General features: G+C 38.1%; 1 protein-coding gene across 3 annotated transcripts in view; it reads left to right on the top strand.

The window, feature by feature from the left end:
- The window catches only part of LAMP2 (lysosome associated membrane protein 2), a 41,938-nt gene that overhangs the window by 15,906 nt on the left and 8,499 nt on the right, over positions 1 to 17,533 (top strand). For 2 of the 3 annotated variants that reach the window (XM_008273154.5, XM_008273156.4), the window contains exons 4-8: positions 7,246 to 7,404; positions 8,327 to 8,514; positions 9,427 to 9,549; positions 10,964 to 11,027; positions 11,766 to 11,930. In XM_008273154.5, coding sequence (XP_008271376.2) covers positions 7,246 to 7,404; positions 8,327 to 8,514; positions 9,427 to 9,549; positions 10,964 to 11,027; positions 11,766 to 11,930 — 699 coding nt within the window. Of the gene's footprint in view, positions 1 to 7,245; positions 7,405 to 8,326; positions 8,515 to 9,426; positions 9,550 to 10,963; positions 11,028 to 11,765; positions 11,931 to 14,587; positions 16,975 to 17,533 lie in introns of those variants that run through there. The other variant, XM_008273155.5, reaches the window with a different exon arrangement.

Below are 17,533 nucleotides of genomic sequence, written 5' to 3'. Positions count from 1 at the left end.
AGAATTGGATTTGTGTCATGTCCTCTTGCTTTTTATTAATAATAAAAATGTGTAAATAGTTTAAAAGCCATCCTTATGCATATCTGTCTTCCTAAGTGGAATGGAAACTTCATGGCTTTTGTCCCCCTGCCACTGCTCTGACACTGTGCATAGTGATGTTTGAGACAGTGATGATCTTTATTGTTGTTGCTTGAATGTTTTATTCTGTACTAGGTATTACCCTAAGTGTGTTACCTGTAGCATTTCATATATTTAATAGCAACCCTGGAAAGCTGATATTATCTCAGTTTCACAGGTTAAAAGTATGAGACTTGATGAGATTAAAGGACTTTCTTAAGACTCACACAATCTAATAATGGGGTGAGCTAGTGTTTGAACCAAAGTCTTTTGAGCTGTGGAATTCATACACTTAACTATTATTATCTATTTCATTCAGTAGTCGGTACTCAACAAATGTTGAATGAAGTAAGAAAACCCTTTAAGGATTATTTTAAATATATACATATTCAGTAACTGGAGCGTTAAATAGATGCCTTAGCTTCAAATTATTTTGCCATTTAGACAGGATTTTGACTGAAAAGTAAATAATAATTAAAGGCAAAATGACAAACGTCAACCTTGGTTGCTATTTTGAGTCAATTTCAGGTCAACATGTACTTGGGAAGGCATTAACAATTGGGCCATTCTTGTAATTCCAAGAAATGAAATGTATATTACATTATTCCAATGGCTATGGATAGTGGAAATTCTAATTTTATTTTTATTTATTTATTTATTTATTTGACAGGCAGAGTTAGACAGCGAGAGAGAGACAGACAGAGAGAAAAGTTTTCCTTCCATTGGTTTACCCCCCAAATGGCCGCTATGGCCAGCGTACCACGCCGATCCGAAGCCAGGAGCCAGGTGCTTCCTCCTGGTCTCCCATGCAGGTACAGGGCCCAAGCACCTGGGCCATCCTCTGCTGCCCTCCCGGGCCACAGAAGAGAGCTGGACTGGAAGAGGAGCAACCGGGACAGAATCCGGCACCCCAACCGGGACTAGAACCTGGGGTACCGGTGCTGCAGGCGGAGGATTAGCCACGTGAGCCATGGCACCAGCCAGGAAATTCTAATTTTATTAAGGATATAATTTTCTCCTCCCGTCCGCCTCCTTGAGATCGGGTTAATATGGTGTTTGTAGTAACTTAGCTCTTCTCATAGATAGTATTTCATTTTGATCCCAGAAACGTGGCTTTAGTTGCTAGACATGGGTATTAATAACTCCTTTGGACTTTTGGCAGTCAACAGATCATATTTTAAAGGCCCAGAAGTAAATGAGCTTGTGTACAACTTGGTAGATATTGCAGATTGGGACATGGAAACCAAATCCTAGTTTTTTTTTTTTTTTTTTTTTTACTAATCCTTAGTTTAAGAAGATAACAAAAGCAAGTAAGTGGTTATTTGCTATCATGTATATGAGGGTGTATGTGTGCGTGTGGGCATATATACCATATATATAATGTGGGATTTATTTATCTATATATCATGTCTTTGTATTCTGCCTTATGTATGATGTGTGTGTGTATATATATGTACATATACCATATATATAAATAAATATATAAAATGTGGGATTTATTTATCTTATATCTTTTTTATCTATATATCTTATATGTCTTTGTGCTCTGCCTTGCCTCAGAACTAGTAAGAGGTTAACTCCTCACTTTCAAGGAAGTAGCAACTAGTTGGGGAGACAAAGCTAAATTGTGTTCCCAGGTCATACAGAAAATGGATAAACATTGAGCTCAGTCTCATTTTTTGTTTTTATTGTTGCTTGTGTTTCTGTTTGAGGAGTGAAGGTTTCGTAAATCTTTTATGATAATATGAGGAAAACTCTAGGTCCTCCCTCTGAAGAAATGAAAGTACGGTTATCCCTCAGTATCTGGTTCCAGGACTCCTACTCACACCCCATGGGTACCCAAGTCCCCCCATGTCAAGTCCCTTTTTTGCAGAAAATGGTGTAGTATTTGCATATAATCCACACATATCCTCCTATGTCCTTTAAGATCATCTATAGATTACTTAAAAATAATATAATGTAATTGCTATGTAAAAGTTGTTAAACTGTGGTTTAGGGAATAATGACAAGCAAAATGTGTATATACATTTAGTACAGATGTAATTTAAAAAAAAAAATCAATCTGTGGTTGGTTGAACCCATGCATGTGGAATGCACTAATACAGAGGGCTGACTGTGCACAGTAAGCTTTGCATATGGCACGTGGTCCCTGGGCCTGGCTGTGGATCCCTGTGGTTAGGAGTATAGGCCTCCAATATATTTTCACCAGTAGTGCTGATTAGTAGCAGAAAGATGTTCCTGTGCGTTGGAAGTGAGAAAGCTTGGTTAAGAAGTAGGACTTGAACTGATACTTTGGCTAATGGTAGAATTTGAGTAAGTGGAGAATTGGGAACAGGATGTTTCCAGCAGGGGGAAGCATAGTATGTGCAGTAGTAATTGGAGAGCTGTCTGATTAAAATGGAGGCCTATGTGTAGCAGAAAGAAAAAGCAAATTGGCTAAATGCAGTGTGTCTAAATTATAGGGGATCTTGGAAGCCAAGGAAAGGCATTTAGCTTGATGTGCTAGGCACTGGAGAATCATTTTAGGTTTTTTAAACAGAAGAATAATGGAGCAAAAGCAGAGACAGTTGATGAAGAATAATCTGCAGGATTAATTTGGAAGTGGAGAGACTATAGGCAGAGATGCCAATGTAAGAGGCTGTAGCAGTAATCAAGGAAAGATGTAATAAATACCTGGATCAAGGATGCAGCAGTAAAAAGAGGAGGGATTCAATCTAACATGTTTAGATAGAAAAACTAGGGACTCTAAATGCTCATACTTCTCTTTCATTTTAAACAAGGGAGAACTCTTTTTTACTAGCGTCTCTGTAATAAGATATATTTTTTTTGACAGGCAGAGTGGACAGTGAGAGAGAGAGAGAGAGACAGAGAGAAAGGTCTTCCTTTTTTGCCGTTGGTTCACCCTCCAATGGCCGTCGCGGCTGGCGCGCTATGGCCAGTGCTTCACGCTCATCCAAAGCCAGGAGCCAGGTGCTTCTCCTGGTCTCCCATGCGGGTGCAGGGCCCAAGGACTTGGGCCATCCTCCACTGCACTCCCGGGCCATAGCAGAGAGCTGGCCTGGAAGAGGGGTAACCAGGACAGAATCCGGCCCCGACCGGGACTAGAACCTGGTGTGCCAGTGCCGCAAGGCAGAGGATTAGCCTATTGAGCCGCGGCGCCGGCCTGTAATAAGATATTTTGAAATTATTTTGAATCTAAAATGTCTCCCGTAAAGGGACTATTGAAAAATTTTTTTTATTTATTTGACAGGTAGAGTTATAGACAGTGAGAGAGAGAGAGAGAGAAAGATCTTCCTTCTGTTGGTTCACTCCCCAAATGGCTGCTATGACCAGTGCTTCGCTGATCTGAAGCCAGGAGCCAGGTGCCTCCTCCGCGTCTCCCATGCGGGTGCAGGAGGCCAAGCACTTGGGCCATCCTCCACGGCCTTCCCAGGCCACAGCAGAGAGCTGGACTGGAAGAGGAGCAACCGGGACTAGAACCCGGTGCCCATATGGCATGCCAGCGCCACACGTGGAGGATTAACCAAGTGAGCCACGGCGCTGGCCCTGAAAGTTGTTTTTGAGGATTGGGGCTGTGGTGTAGTGGGTAAAGGCTATGCCTGCAATGTTAGTATCCCATATGAATGCTGATTCAAATCCCTGTTGCTCCACTTCTAATCCAGCTCTGCTATGGCCTGGGAAAGCAATGGAAGATGGCCCAAGTTGTTGGGCCACTGTACCCATGTAGGAGACCTGGAAGAAGCTCCAGGCTCCTAGCTTCAGATCAGCCCAGCTTTGGCTGTTGCAGCCATTTAGGGAGTGAACCAGTAGATGGATGGAAAAACCCCCCCCCCCTCTCTCTCTCTTTCTTCTCTCTCTTCTCTCTCTCTGCCTCTCTGTACCTCTTTCAAACAAATAAATAAATCTTAAAAAAAGTATTTTATTTTTGAAGTAATTCAATATTTTAAAATAATACTTTATGCATCTGATCATTGGAATAACTTTGGAGCTATTGTTTCCATTTTCATGATTAAAATACATGGAAAAAAACTTTTCATGATTAAAATACAGATTACAGAGAATAATGTAACAGACTCACATATACATAGTATCCAAAATTAATACATGCAGATTTTATGTTTGCTTCATCTTTTTATTTGTTTAAAGAAATGAAATCTTACAGATATATTTGAGGTTTCCTTTGCCCTCAGTTCCCAGATCCATTTTCTTTCTTGCATGTTGAGATACAACTGCTGTCATGAGTTTGGCCTGTCACCCTCCTGTCTTATGTATTTATATTTTACTACATATACATGTTCATAAACAATATGGTTTGTAAAACTTATAGTTTCATAGTATGACCTTAATATGCCTACAACTGATTTTTTTCACACTCATTTGTTTTTATGGTTTGTCTCTATACATCTAGTTCATATATCTGTTCATTTTTGTTAATGGTGAAAAACAATTTTTGGAAAAATTGGTTTAAAAAATTCCTTTGGTCATTAGTTGGTGCCATCTCCGTTAAGGCAGCCTTTATCAACTTAACCAGACCATCAGCCTTCTGACTTTCCTCTTAAATGGCTTCACTTCAAAATGTCTTCCCATACACATTTGCTGTCTTCCTTAATATAGATTTTTTTCTGTGTCATTTTCTGTTTTAAGAAGTGAGGTTGTCTCCATACTGTCTTACACAGTGACCGTACCAGTTTATATTCCCACCAGCAGTGGATTGGGGTATCTTTTACCCCATATCCTTGCCAGCATTTGTTGTTTGTTGATTTCTTTATGAGATACTTCAGAAATCTGAATATAGACCTATCATATGGTTCAGCCGTCCTACTCCTGGGAATTTACCCAAATGAAAAGAAATCAGCATATGAAAGAGTTATCTGTATCTCCATGTTCTTTGCAGCTCAATTCACAATAGCTAAGATATGGAATCAACCCAGATGTCCATCAAATGATGACTGGATAAAGGAATTATGGTATATATACACTATGGAGTACTACTCAGCTGTGAAAAAAATGAAATCCTGTCTTTTGCAACAAAATGGATTCAACTGGAAGCCACTATACTTAGTGAAATAAGCATGCCCCAAAAAGACAGATTGCATATATTTTCCCTGATCTGGGATAACTAATAGAGTACCTAGAATGTAATGTATTGGAGTGAAATGGACATTTTGAGATTCAATGATTGTTTATAGCCATCGTCTCTACTGTTGAGGAACAATGTTTTTTTCTTCATACTATTTTTTGAACTCTTTACTTGGTGTAGGGTTAACCTTATGAGTATAGAATAAGCTGAAAATAGATCTTTGTAAAAGTTAAGAGTGAGAATATGAGAGAGAGGAGGAAGAAGGGTTGGAGCATGGGCAGGAGGGAGGGTAGGGTGGGAAGTGTCACTATGTTCCTAAATCTGTGTATATGAAATACGTGAAACTTGTATACCTTAAATAAAATTAAAAAAAAAGAAAAAAATAAGTGAGGGTATCCTTCCATTGCTAATAAGGAAAGATCTAATAGTCTTTAGATCGTAGAAGATGCTTCCATGTGTGATCATCTGCAACTCATCTTTCCTCAGTATTTTTGAAAATAGGTATTTATTTATTTATTTTTAAAATTTATGTATTTATTTGAAAGTCAGAGTTACACAGAGAGAGAAGGAGAGGTAGAGAGAGAGAGAGAGAGGTCTTCCATCCAATGGTTCACTCCCCAATTGGCCACAATGGCCGGAGCTGTGCCGATCCAATGCCAGGAACCAAGAGTTTCCTCTGGGTCTCCCACATGGGTGCAGGGACCCAAGGACTTGGGCCATCTTCCACTGCTTTCCCAGGCCATAGCAGAGAGCTAGATTGGAAGTGGAGCAGCCAGGACTTGAACCGGCACCCATATGGGATGCAGGCACTGGAGGCGGTGGCTTTACCTGCCACACCACAACACCAGCCCCAGAAAATATGTATTTATTTATTTGAAAGGCAGAGTGACATACTCTTTGATCTGGTCTACTCCCCAAATTGCTGCAACAGCCAGGGCCGGTCCAGGCTAAAGCTAGGAGTGTGGAAATTCCATCTGGGTCTGTCACGTGGGTGGCAGGGACCCAAGTACTCGGGCTATCATCTGCTGCTTTCCTAGATGAATCAGCAGGGAGCTAGATTGGAAGCAGAGCAGCCTGTACTTGAACTGACGCTTGTATGGGATGCTGGTGTTGCAGGTGGCAGCTTAAGCCATTGTGCCAATGTGCCACAACTCAGGCCCCTCATCTTTCCTTTTTTTTTTTAAATTATTGTCACCTGTTTATTTTTACTGTTTTTTCACCCAAAGAAACCTTTTATTTAAGGAATACAAACTTCATGCATTTCATAAGTACAACTTTAGGAATATAGTGATTCATCCCACCATACCCACCCTCCCACCCACTCTCCCACCCACCACCTCCTCCCTCTCCCATTCCCAGTCCCATTCTCTACTAAGATCCATTTTTGATTAACTTTATCTATACTAAGTAAAGAGTTCAACAATTTGCACAGAAAACAAAACAAAACAAAACAAAAAGAAATTGTTCCTAAACAGGACAAGGGCTGTTCAAAGTCATTGCATCTTGAAATTAATTTCACTTCTTTTCTGTCTTTCCTTCTTAACCCCATTGTCTTTCCCTCTTACTCTTTTTCTTTGTAAGATTTATTTATTTTATTTTACAAGAGAGTGGGGAGATCTCTTTCATCTGCTGGTTCGCTCCCCAAATCACTGCAATGGCTAGGGCTGGGCCAGGCCTAAGCTAGGTGCCAGGCACTTCATCCGGGTCTCCCATTTGGGTGCAGGGGCCCATGCACTTGGATCATCCTGCACTGCTTTCCCAGATGCATTGGCAGGGAGCTAGATTGGAAGTGGAGCAGCTGGGACTTGATCTGGTGCCCATATGAGATGCCAGTATTACAGGTGGTGATTTAACCTGCTATGCCACAACACCAGCTCCTCCCTCTTACCGCCTCAGTAAATTTGTCATTGCCTTGAACATGTCATATACTTTGTCACTTTGGTCATGGAATGGAGCAGGCAGAGAGAAGAGGAAAGCCTATCCAAATAGATTTATGTTATTTTTCTCCGACCTTCTTGGAAAAAATGGTTGTTAATCTTGTTTTATAGGAATTGTTACTGTTTATGACTCTGTGGAAATTGAAATTCCTTTGAATGACATCTTTAGATGCAATAGTTTATCAACATTAAAGATAAATGATGTTGTCCAGCACTATTGGGATGTTGTTGTTCAAGCTTTTGTCCAAAATGGCACAGTGAGCACAAAAGGTGAGTACTTAAAGTATATATTTCAATACTTGAGTCCTGCTTTACTATTGGAGTATATTGGGTTTATTGAACTTGTTATCTGAAAGTATTTATATAGTAAGACTTGTTCCTAGCTTTAATTAGACTGCAAAGTTTTTGTAAATAATAGCAATCCTTCTGGAACTTTGAATTTAAAGTCTGATTCACATGCTGTGAAATGGCCTTTTAAAAGGTATCAGTTGATAAAACCTAATCATTTGACAGATCTTCAAATAGCTGGATAGTATGCTCTTTAGGAGTTCTGAAACCAAAGCTTAGACACTAGATTTCTGTGTTCTAATTTTGCATTTTGTAAGTTGATTTTATAACTTTTATATGACTTTATGGAAATGTAAAATTTCTCATTCATTAGTTATGTGAAACTAGCAACACTTTCTAAAAGGAGGTTGAAATACTTTTTTTTTATTTAAATGCATCTTATTTCCTGTACTGATTACACAGATAAGAGATTCATATTTAAATCCTTTAATGGTTTCTGAACTTTTTCCTAGTAGACAGTATCCTTTTTTATAATGATTGTATTTGGGAAGGAAGAAGGCAAGATAAGATAGGTAAGAATGAAATGTTTTCAGATTTAAATCTCTGAATTTTATACCAGCAGCAGGTGAAGTTCTTTGGGATGAACCTGCAGCTGTGTGTGAGTAGATAAAGCATTTTGATGTGTCCCTAGTGTGTCTGCTGTGTCATAACTCCTAGAGATTGTATGTATAGGAAGCAGCAGTTTGAGAACCTCTGTCTCATTTATTTGAAAATACACTAGCAAGGTATTCCTCCCCCCTAATGAACCCTCTTGGATTTCTATTGTGAGAAATATTTTACTCTTCCTCATCTTTACCAATTAAGAAAAGTTGACTTTGGTTTATTTTATCCTTGTTTGTTTTAGAGTTTCTGTGTGATGGAGACAGATCTTCTACCACAGTGATACCCATCATTCACACCACTGTGCCGTCTTCTACTACAACACCCACTCCAAAGGAAAAACCAGATGTTGGAACCTATTCAGTTAGTAATGGCAACGGTACTTGTCTGCTGGCTATGATGGGGCTGCAGCTGAACATCACTCAGGATAAGGTACAGTTGTCTCTTTATCATTACATCCTTTTAGTAGTTCCTTTAAAATACTGTATAGTCTACTGTCAGTTCAAGAGAAGTGTTACTAGATGATTCAGTTTTAAATGAGGATTTGATACTGATGTTGAGTTTTGATTAGTTTGGAGTTACTATAATTATGAAGAGTAAATGGGACATTCAAAGTATTTTCTTGACCAGCAGAAAACCTAGCACTTTAAAGGACTTGTTGGGGTTTAGATTCTATTTACCATCAGTAGATCAGCATACAGTTGATGTTCATTTTAATCAGTTTAAAATATAATTCATTCACACTTTGATCTGAAACACATTGAAGTTTGACATTCAGGGATAGTGCAGGTATCTGTTTCTCCAGTAATTTGATGACTCTGAGCATATCAATATACTGAAGTACATGATGGTGCTTCCCAGCCTCAGTTTTCCACTGAGGCTCTAGAGGGAGTGCTAATGAACAAATCTCATTTCCAGGATCCTGTGACTTAAACAAGCTCTTGTGCGCCATATAAATGTGCGTTTTCATTTGTCTTTTTAATGAGGGCACTTCCCTATTATTGTCTTTGTGGTATTTTAAAAAAATTATTAATATAAAGAAACAGATTTCATGTATTTCATAGATAACAATTTTAAGATAATGATACTTTCCCCTCTCTCTCAATAACCCCTCCTTCCTTCATTTTTCTTTTAGTTTTGGCAATAAAGTAGTTTCAATTTTTTTTTAAGTCATCCAAGTCATAGCTTGATGGCTGGTGTCAACTTTGTTTGAAAATAAGATACCATAAATTTAACTATCCTAACAAAGGATGTTTTCTTCTCCACCAAAGTTGGTCTTATTGAAAAAGTTGTTGTCAGCTTTTATAGTTAACCTGTACCTTTCCACCCCTTTTTCCCTTGAAGGTTACTTCGGTTATTAACATCAACCCCAATTCGACTAACTCCTCTGGTAGCTGCCATCCTCAAACTGCTCATCTTAGGCTGAATAGTAGCACCATTAAGTATCTTGACTTTGTCTTTGCTGTGGTGAGTAACATATTTTTTTAATAATTTAGTTTCATTCTCTTAGAAATGCATCTGAAATGTAAATAGTTGTGTATATATATGGAAGAGTGAATATTCAGTGGTATTTTCCATCCTGACACTACTTAATTATGAAATGTAGTCCACTGATCCCTGCTCATCTCTCAGAGTCTGCTTAATAGTCTGTGAGCTGGGCTGTGGTATTAATGTTCACCTTGAGTAGCCATTCTGCCACTACATAGATCCTAAGATAGGAGCAAAAATTAACTCACCTGAAAACAACCTGTCTTATCTATGTATATATAAGTAATTTCCATGATAATGTTTCTCCATTATTGGTTGGATAACTCTTATATTTGTCTGTTATAATATCTTTTTTTTTTTTTTTTGACAAGCAGAGTGGACAGTGAGAGAGAGAGACAGAGAGAAAGGTCTTCCTTTGCCATTGGTTCACCCTCCAATGGCCGCCGCAGCCGGTGTGCTGCGGCCGGCGCACCGCGCTGATCCGATGGCAGGAGCCAGGAGCCAGGTGCTTTTCCTGGTCTCCCATGGGGTGCAGGGCCCAAGCACCTGGGCCATCCTCCACTGCACTCCCTGGCCACAGCAGAGAGCTGGCCTGGAAGAGGGGCAACCGGGACAGAATCCGGCGCCCAGAATCTGGCGCCCCGACCGGGACTAGAACCCGGTGTGCCAGCGCCGCTAGGCAGAGGATTAGCCTAGTGAGCCGCGGCGCCGGCCTGGAATTTCTAATACCCCCTTTCTGCTTCTTTACTAACCAAATCCTACCCCATTCAAATTCATTATCCCTACAATGGCATTGCTTTTGTTCCTCCCCTAGTTGGAAGTAATTTTTCTCCTATAATTTTCATGACTTACCCTTTTCTTTGTAATATGGTCATTTATTTGTTTTTATCTTATCTTCCTGGGCTGATTTCAAACACACTGAAGGCAGAATCCAAGTCTAGTTCATGATACTAAGCTCCCTAGAACACTTAGGATATATTAGCTTATACATACTAAGCACTCAAATAATTTGAATGACTGATCAAATGAGCTCTTCAAAAGGATAATAGCAGTGAAAAGGAAAGATTAAAGTTGGTGGGGCTCAAAGGCAAGAAGCCTAGTTGAGAAGCTACTGCTGAGCCCAAGTGACAAAAAGAATAGAATTGAGGGGCAAATGACTCATGGGAGAGTACAAGGAGCACAGGAGTATACCTGTGATCCCAAGTTCGAAATGAAATGCAGAGAGGAAAAGGGTTTCTGACCCACTTTGAGTTCTCTTTTACTTAGTTCAGTTTTATTCAGCTGGCCCAGCTCTAATTCACAATTTCCTCCTTTGTATAATGGTACTAGATTGCTTTTCTTCTGTAGATATTAACTGTACTTGTTGATTAACTGGAAGCTCTTATTCCAACAGAAAAACGAAAACCGATTCTATCTGAAGGAAGTGAATGTCAGCATGTATTTGGTTAATGGCTCTGGTAAGCAAGCATTGATCTCTAGCGAAAGGAGTGTGGGTGGCACGGGAGGAATAAGAGCCACAGTTGTCTTGTTACCAAACAGTGTCTTATTTAATGAAACAGCAGATGCTTTGTAAAAAGTGTCCCTGGACTGCAGCTTCAAGTCACTAGCTTAGAACTACAGTGTTCTATGTTGAACAGCATCCTGCATTTTCTTTTTTTTTTAAGATTTATTTATTTGGAAGAGTTACAAAGAGAATTAAAGACAGAGAGAGTGAGGTCTTCCATCTGCTCGTTCACTCCCCCAAATGGCTGCAATGGCCAGAGCTGAGCTTCTCTGAAGCCAGGAGCCAGGAGCTTCTTCCAGGTCTCCCACGTGGGTGCAGGGGCCCAAGCACTTGGACCATCCTCTGCTGCTTTCCCAGGCGCATTAGCAAGGAGCTGGATCAAAAGTGGAGCAGCTTTAACTTGAACCAGTGCCCATATGGGATGCTGGCACTGCAGGCCAGGGCTTTAACCCACTGCACCACAGCATCCTGTATTTTCAAAACACAGTGGATACTATCTCAGGATGGGACTGATGTTTAGACTTTAGAAACATTTTTGGAAAGATCAGGAAACCTTAGGATGGAAATACTTGCTTTTTTTGGGTAGACCCTGCCCCACAGTCTCCCATACATCAGTGAAAGAACCTGCAGACTGTCCCATTTTTTGTGTTGATGAGGTAAGGAGTTACTAACCTGTTTCTTCTTTTTGAAGTTTTCAGCATTGCAAATACCAATCTTAGCTATTGGGATGCCCCCCTGGGAAGTTCTTATATGTGCAACAAAGAGCAGACTGTCTCAGTGTCTGAAACATTTCAGATAAATACCTTTGATCTAAGGGTTCAGCCATTCAGTGTGACAGAAGGAAAGTATTCTACAGGTAAGGATCAAGCACACTTTATTAATAACTTATATTCTTATGTTGATAGTTGGCCTTTCCTTTGAGTCATGAATATTCAAATGTTGAAATAGAGAATTATGAAATACTCTTTTGACTATGGTTAGAGTTCTCATGGTCCTGAGTTGTGTAACTATTTGGCTCATTCTTTTGCTCAAACTGTTTCCTGATTTGAAAACCATTTGCATCAGAGTTATTAAAGCTAAAAACTGATAAAAGCTTTAAGTGATCTTCACTTAAGGTATTGATGCTCTTCCTATGTTTTTGTGGGGAGGATGGCTCTTGGGAGCATCAGCTTTGAGCATTTTGCATCTGCTTTCTTGGGGCCATCTTTTTACTGGAAATATTTTCATACCTGCATGCAAAGCAGTTTGGCCTGCTTTTGTTAAGACAAAGGAAAAAGAGAAGGGTGGCAATAGAACCTCAAATATGGTAAACTCTGTTTCAGCCAAAATGATCTGGGGAGCTTTCAAAGCATGTGGCAGTGTGAATGAGGCTTTTTGAAGATCTACTTGGGGCTTATGGTGATATTTACCAGCTTTTTAATGAATATCTTGTATAGGGCTCATTATTAATGTGTTCATGTCAATAAGAAAGATACATTTGTCATTACAAGAGTAAAATTTGCATGAAGAAAAAAAGTACATAAGATTCCTTAAGTGACTTGTCCTTTTCAACCAATTATTTGAAATTGGAGATTTGCAGATCAAAAATCTGCTGAATAGAACTAGTCCAATCATCCACATCCTTTTGAACAATTAATTCTGTAGTTTAGAAGGAAATGTGGAAGCTGTGTTTAAAAGTGAATATGCTGTGAGCCTTTGGTTGCTTTTGCAGTGGTGTTGAACACCTAATATGACGTTGTAAGGCCAAAGTAAATCAGGCTGTTCACCCTACCATTCTTGTGACTTGAGATTAATCACATTTTAAAAATATTTTCAACAATTCATTTTCCCTTTTGTTGATTTTGCTTAAGTACTTCAATTATTTTGATCCTTTAATAGCTTTTTTGTTGGAGTCTTTATGTAGCTCCCCTACATTATTACCCTAATCTTTTTTTAGAGATTTGTTTATTTATTTGAGAGGTAGAGTTACAAAGGGAGAGATAGAGAGAAGGGTCTTTTATCCACTGGTTCATTCCCCAAATGGCCGCAACAACAAGCTGGGCTGATCCGAAGCCAGGAACCAGGAGCCAGGATCTTCTTCCAGGTCTCCCACGTGGGTGCAGGGGCCCAAACACTTGGTCCATCTTTTGCTGCTTTCCCAGGCCATAGCAGAGAGCTAGATGGGAAGAAGAGCAGCTGGAACATGAACTAGTGCCCATATGGGATGCTGGTGCCGCAGGCGAAGAGTTAGCCTGCTATGCCACAGTGCTGGCCCCTATTACCCAAATCTGAAGTCCCAACTTATATTTAGAATTTGAAATCATTTGCAGTGCTAATATCAGTTCAAGGCTGTTTACCTAGTCAGCTATATTAGAGATAAGCTGTGCTCTATCTCTAATTTAAAGCTTTAGTTTTTATGTACATAGAATTAAAAATACCACCCAAGGGAATATACATTTAATACTGGTATTGAATGCATAATGCATTTGTGGAACTAGGTTCTTGGCTGTGGGTACTTATAAATACAACACACAAGTAATACTTGGTTATATAAGGGGAGAAAATAGTATTATAGTAAGGCAGAAGAGTGGTGATTGGACTTTACTAGATTAGGCTACTTTCTAGAAGTAGAAAACATAGCCCCAATGGACTGCCAGCCCAGATCAGGTTGGTAAGAAATGTAGTAAACACATTAGTAATAGATCCCAGTTTGTTTATTTTTGTAGCCACTAAATTGTATATTCTAGATCAGGGATCTGCAGATTTTTTTCTACAAAGGTCTGGACAGTAAGTATGTTAGGCTTCGGGCCATATGATCTCCATTCAGCTATTCAACTCTACTATTATAAACAGATGAGTATGGTTGTGTTACAGTAAAACTTTGTTAATGCTGAATTTGAATTCCATGTAACTAATGTGTCACAAAATATTATTCTTATTTTGCTTTCTTCCCTCCAACCATTTAAAAATGTGAAAGCCATTTTAGCTCTTGAGCCAGATGTCCCATGGGCTATAGTTTGCTGATGCTTACTCTAAAGGAATCCAGAGCTAGCCTGGTTGTTATTATCCCATGATACCTTCCAAGATCCCTTTCTGATCTGTTCTCGATTTCTCAAAAGCCAGTCACTCCACTACTGAGAGGCTAACTGGCTATGTAGAAATGGGCTAGCTTAACTCTGTTCATTTCTGATGAAGTAACACTCCTAATTTGGAAAGGACTTGAAATATGAAGAAACACAAATCTACATACATGTATGTATGTATTTATAAGTTGTAATAGATGTATTAATAGAATAAATATATATACATATACAAACAAATGAAAGGATAAATGAGTTTTGGGACTTTAGAATTTAAAGAATTAGACCAGTTTATAATTTTCTATAGCTTTATCCTAAAAATATACCTGTCTTGGTTACTTCAGATTAGTCTTATAAGAGCATTTCTGACTTTTGAATCAACATCTTTTTTTTTTTTTGGGCGTTCTTTTTTGATTATACTCATTATTTGTTACACACTTTTTCTCACTTACAGCCCAGGAGTGTCCGCTGGATGATGACACCATTCTAATACCAATTATAGTTGGTGCTGGTCTTTCAGGCTTGATTATCGTTATAGTGATTGCTTACCTAATTGGCAGAAGAAAAAGTTATGCTGGATATCAGACTCTGTAACACAAATTCACATGTGATCTCTGTTACAAAATAATAAAGCAAGTGCAAGTTCCAGTATGCAGTACTGTTCAATGTAAGGTGTATTTAGTTGTAGTCTTCCTCTTAGAATTGGTGGTATGGGGGATTTTGAACTTAAACAAAAAAAAATCCCAGCAAAGTATGAACCAGAAATTAGTCATGTGTTTTTGGTTTCCCCAAGCAAGAAATTTTAAGCTCTTATTTTTACAGCAAAAGACATATGCAAATATCATCTGATCACCTGTATTATAGGGTTGTTTTACTGTCTAGAATTAATATTTCAGTGTTTTCACTTTAGATTTTCTGAATGGAAAATATAGTTTAAGAAAAGCAATCCTTAAAAAGAGAATTTTTCCCCCTGCATGTAGTTGAATTGGAGAACACATTCTACAGTGAATTTGTACTTGCTCCTCTTGCATTATTTTGTGATTTTGTTTGCAGGTTAATTTAGCTACTTTGGCACTGCTGCATATTTGACCTATGAAAGATAAAGCTAGCAGATTTGAACAGGTCCTAGTATTATTATGTTCTTAGCAATGACTGCTTTTCTAATGCTTTTTGAATATACTTGTATTTAATGTAGATGTAATGACAAAAGATATCAAGACTTTTAAAAGTTTAGAATAGATGTTAATCTTAATGCTTAATCCTTTAAAATGGGATATTTCAATCTTTTAAATTATAAGACACAAGACTTCCAACTGGGCATTTTAATCCATCTTTTATGTGCTTTGGTGATGATTGGTAGGCAGTGCCAGTTGAGGGCATTAGTCCTTTGTAACCCATAAATTGGCCTCTACAGGCAGTACTAAAATTAATGCAGGTTTCTCCTTAAGTCTTCCAGTATTCTTTGTTGGTGGTAATGTATTTTTCCTTTTCTTTTTCTTAAAGAAGAAATGCCAGTATGTCCCAGGGCCTAGATAAAGAAGTGCACTTATACTTACAAAATAACTTGTCCCTAATCTCAAGTCTTGGTCTTCCCACAGTCCATTAAAAAGTTGTCCTTTGTTTCTAGATTGCATTGATTGCTACAACATTTTAATTTGGCTTTTGTATTTAAATGGTTCTGTGCTAATCAAAGCTTACATTATTATTGTTCATTATGATAGAGTCATTATTAATTCATGTACTTTATATTCAGTTTTGTGCTCTTAGAGATGTATCAATTGTCCATTTATCATGCACCACCTAATGTTTATATGAAAATAAAATATTTCAGCTTGATAATAGTTAACATAGCAAGTATTTCTTACAGCTTCTAGGATTTTTTTGGAATGACAGCATATATTTAAAGATTGTTAATATGCAGCCATGTGGGAGGTTTCTGTGGTTTTTTGGGGGGGAGGAATTATATACCTTCTATTCAGTAGAAAATGAGGAAACATTGAGGTTCCAAAATGCAGATGTTGAATGCATCACTATTTATACACACACATACACACACACTCATGAATATATAGGCAATTGCATGGTAGCATGTGTGTGTCTATAACTGTCTTTGAATTATACTGGTATGATAAATATTTTCTTTCAGATAATTGGCTCCCTGTTTAGCCTTGAAACATTACTGGCTCAGAATCAGATTCTTGACTAACCCCTCTGTAAGAGCTACATTGAGCTGCATTACCAGTATTCTTAATGACTGAATATGAGTCTGATTTTTTAAAAATTGTTTTTATTTAAATTGTATTTCAATGTAACTTATAAGAATGGATGATGCCTGTAAGAACATGGGCCTTAGATATTTCTCACGAGTCAAAATAAAGTGGCTTTTTAAAACTATATTAGAAGCACAAGTGGGTAGCTGTGGCTTTTTGCTATTAAGGTTTCTACATTTAAGTTAAATATATAATATTAAAATACCTCTAATAAAAACTGTTTTATAGAAAATCTGACTTCATTGAACATTTTTGTATTTTACATGGGCCAGTTTATATAAAGCTATTTACATTTACATTGCTGTTATTTCCCATAGCTACATGTTTTTTGTACCTTTTGTAGTTTTTGTTTTATTGGGTTTCCATCTTCGTAGTAACACTCAATTTGGTTGAGTGTTTTCCATGTTGTAGCATTTGTATGATGAAGAAACTGGTCCATGTAAATACTTTCCATGTTTTTTCCTCAAATGTTTAAACCACCAGTTTATGTATGGTATCTCTCTTTAGATATTTGCCTGTTTGCTCAACATTGCTTCTAAAACAATAAAGATTCTTTTATTTCTTAACAAAATCTCCTCATATTTTTTCCCATTGATTAAAAATTTTGTATACTACATGATGGTAGTTTCTTTCAAAAGGAAAAACTTCAAAAATATTTAAAAGTAGAACCAAATTATTTCTAAAATGTGCTCTCTGTAGTTCTCTCTTTGGAAGAACAGTCCTATATGGAGACTCTGACTAATGCTAGGTTGGCTACAGACCAGGAATTACCTGGGAAGTGTGCTATAAAAATACACATTCCAGGCCTCATCCCTAAAGGATTTATTTCAGTAGGTCTAGGATGATGCGTGTGTGTGTGTGTGTGAGTGTGAGTGCGTGTGTGTGTGTGTGTGTGAGTGTGTGTGTGTGTGTGTGTGTGTGTATGTAGAGTCTCCTGCTGAATCTGATGCTTAGCCTGTTAGGGAACCACTGATCTAGCATATTTATTTTATAGTAAAAGTTTCAGAGTATCTCTTCATAGATTTTTCTCAATTCCTAAATTGAAACTGATGTTTAATATCTGTACATAACAGCTTTATATTGCAACCATATAAATTGAGCTGGTGATCTTAAGCAAAGTAGGATTGTAT

The sequence above is a fragment of the Oryctolagus cuniculus genome, chromosome X, assembly GCF_051225735.1.
Source record: "Oryctolagus cuniculus isolate XC-2025 breed Fujian yellow rabbit chromosome X, ASM5122573v1, whole genome shotgun sequence".
Classification (NCBI taxonomy): Eukaryota; Metazoa; Chordata; class Mammalia; order Lagomorpha; family Leporidae; genus Oryctolagus; species Oryctolagus cuniculus.
This window is presented reverse-complemented; position numbering and strand designations above follow the sequence as displayed.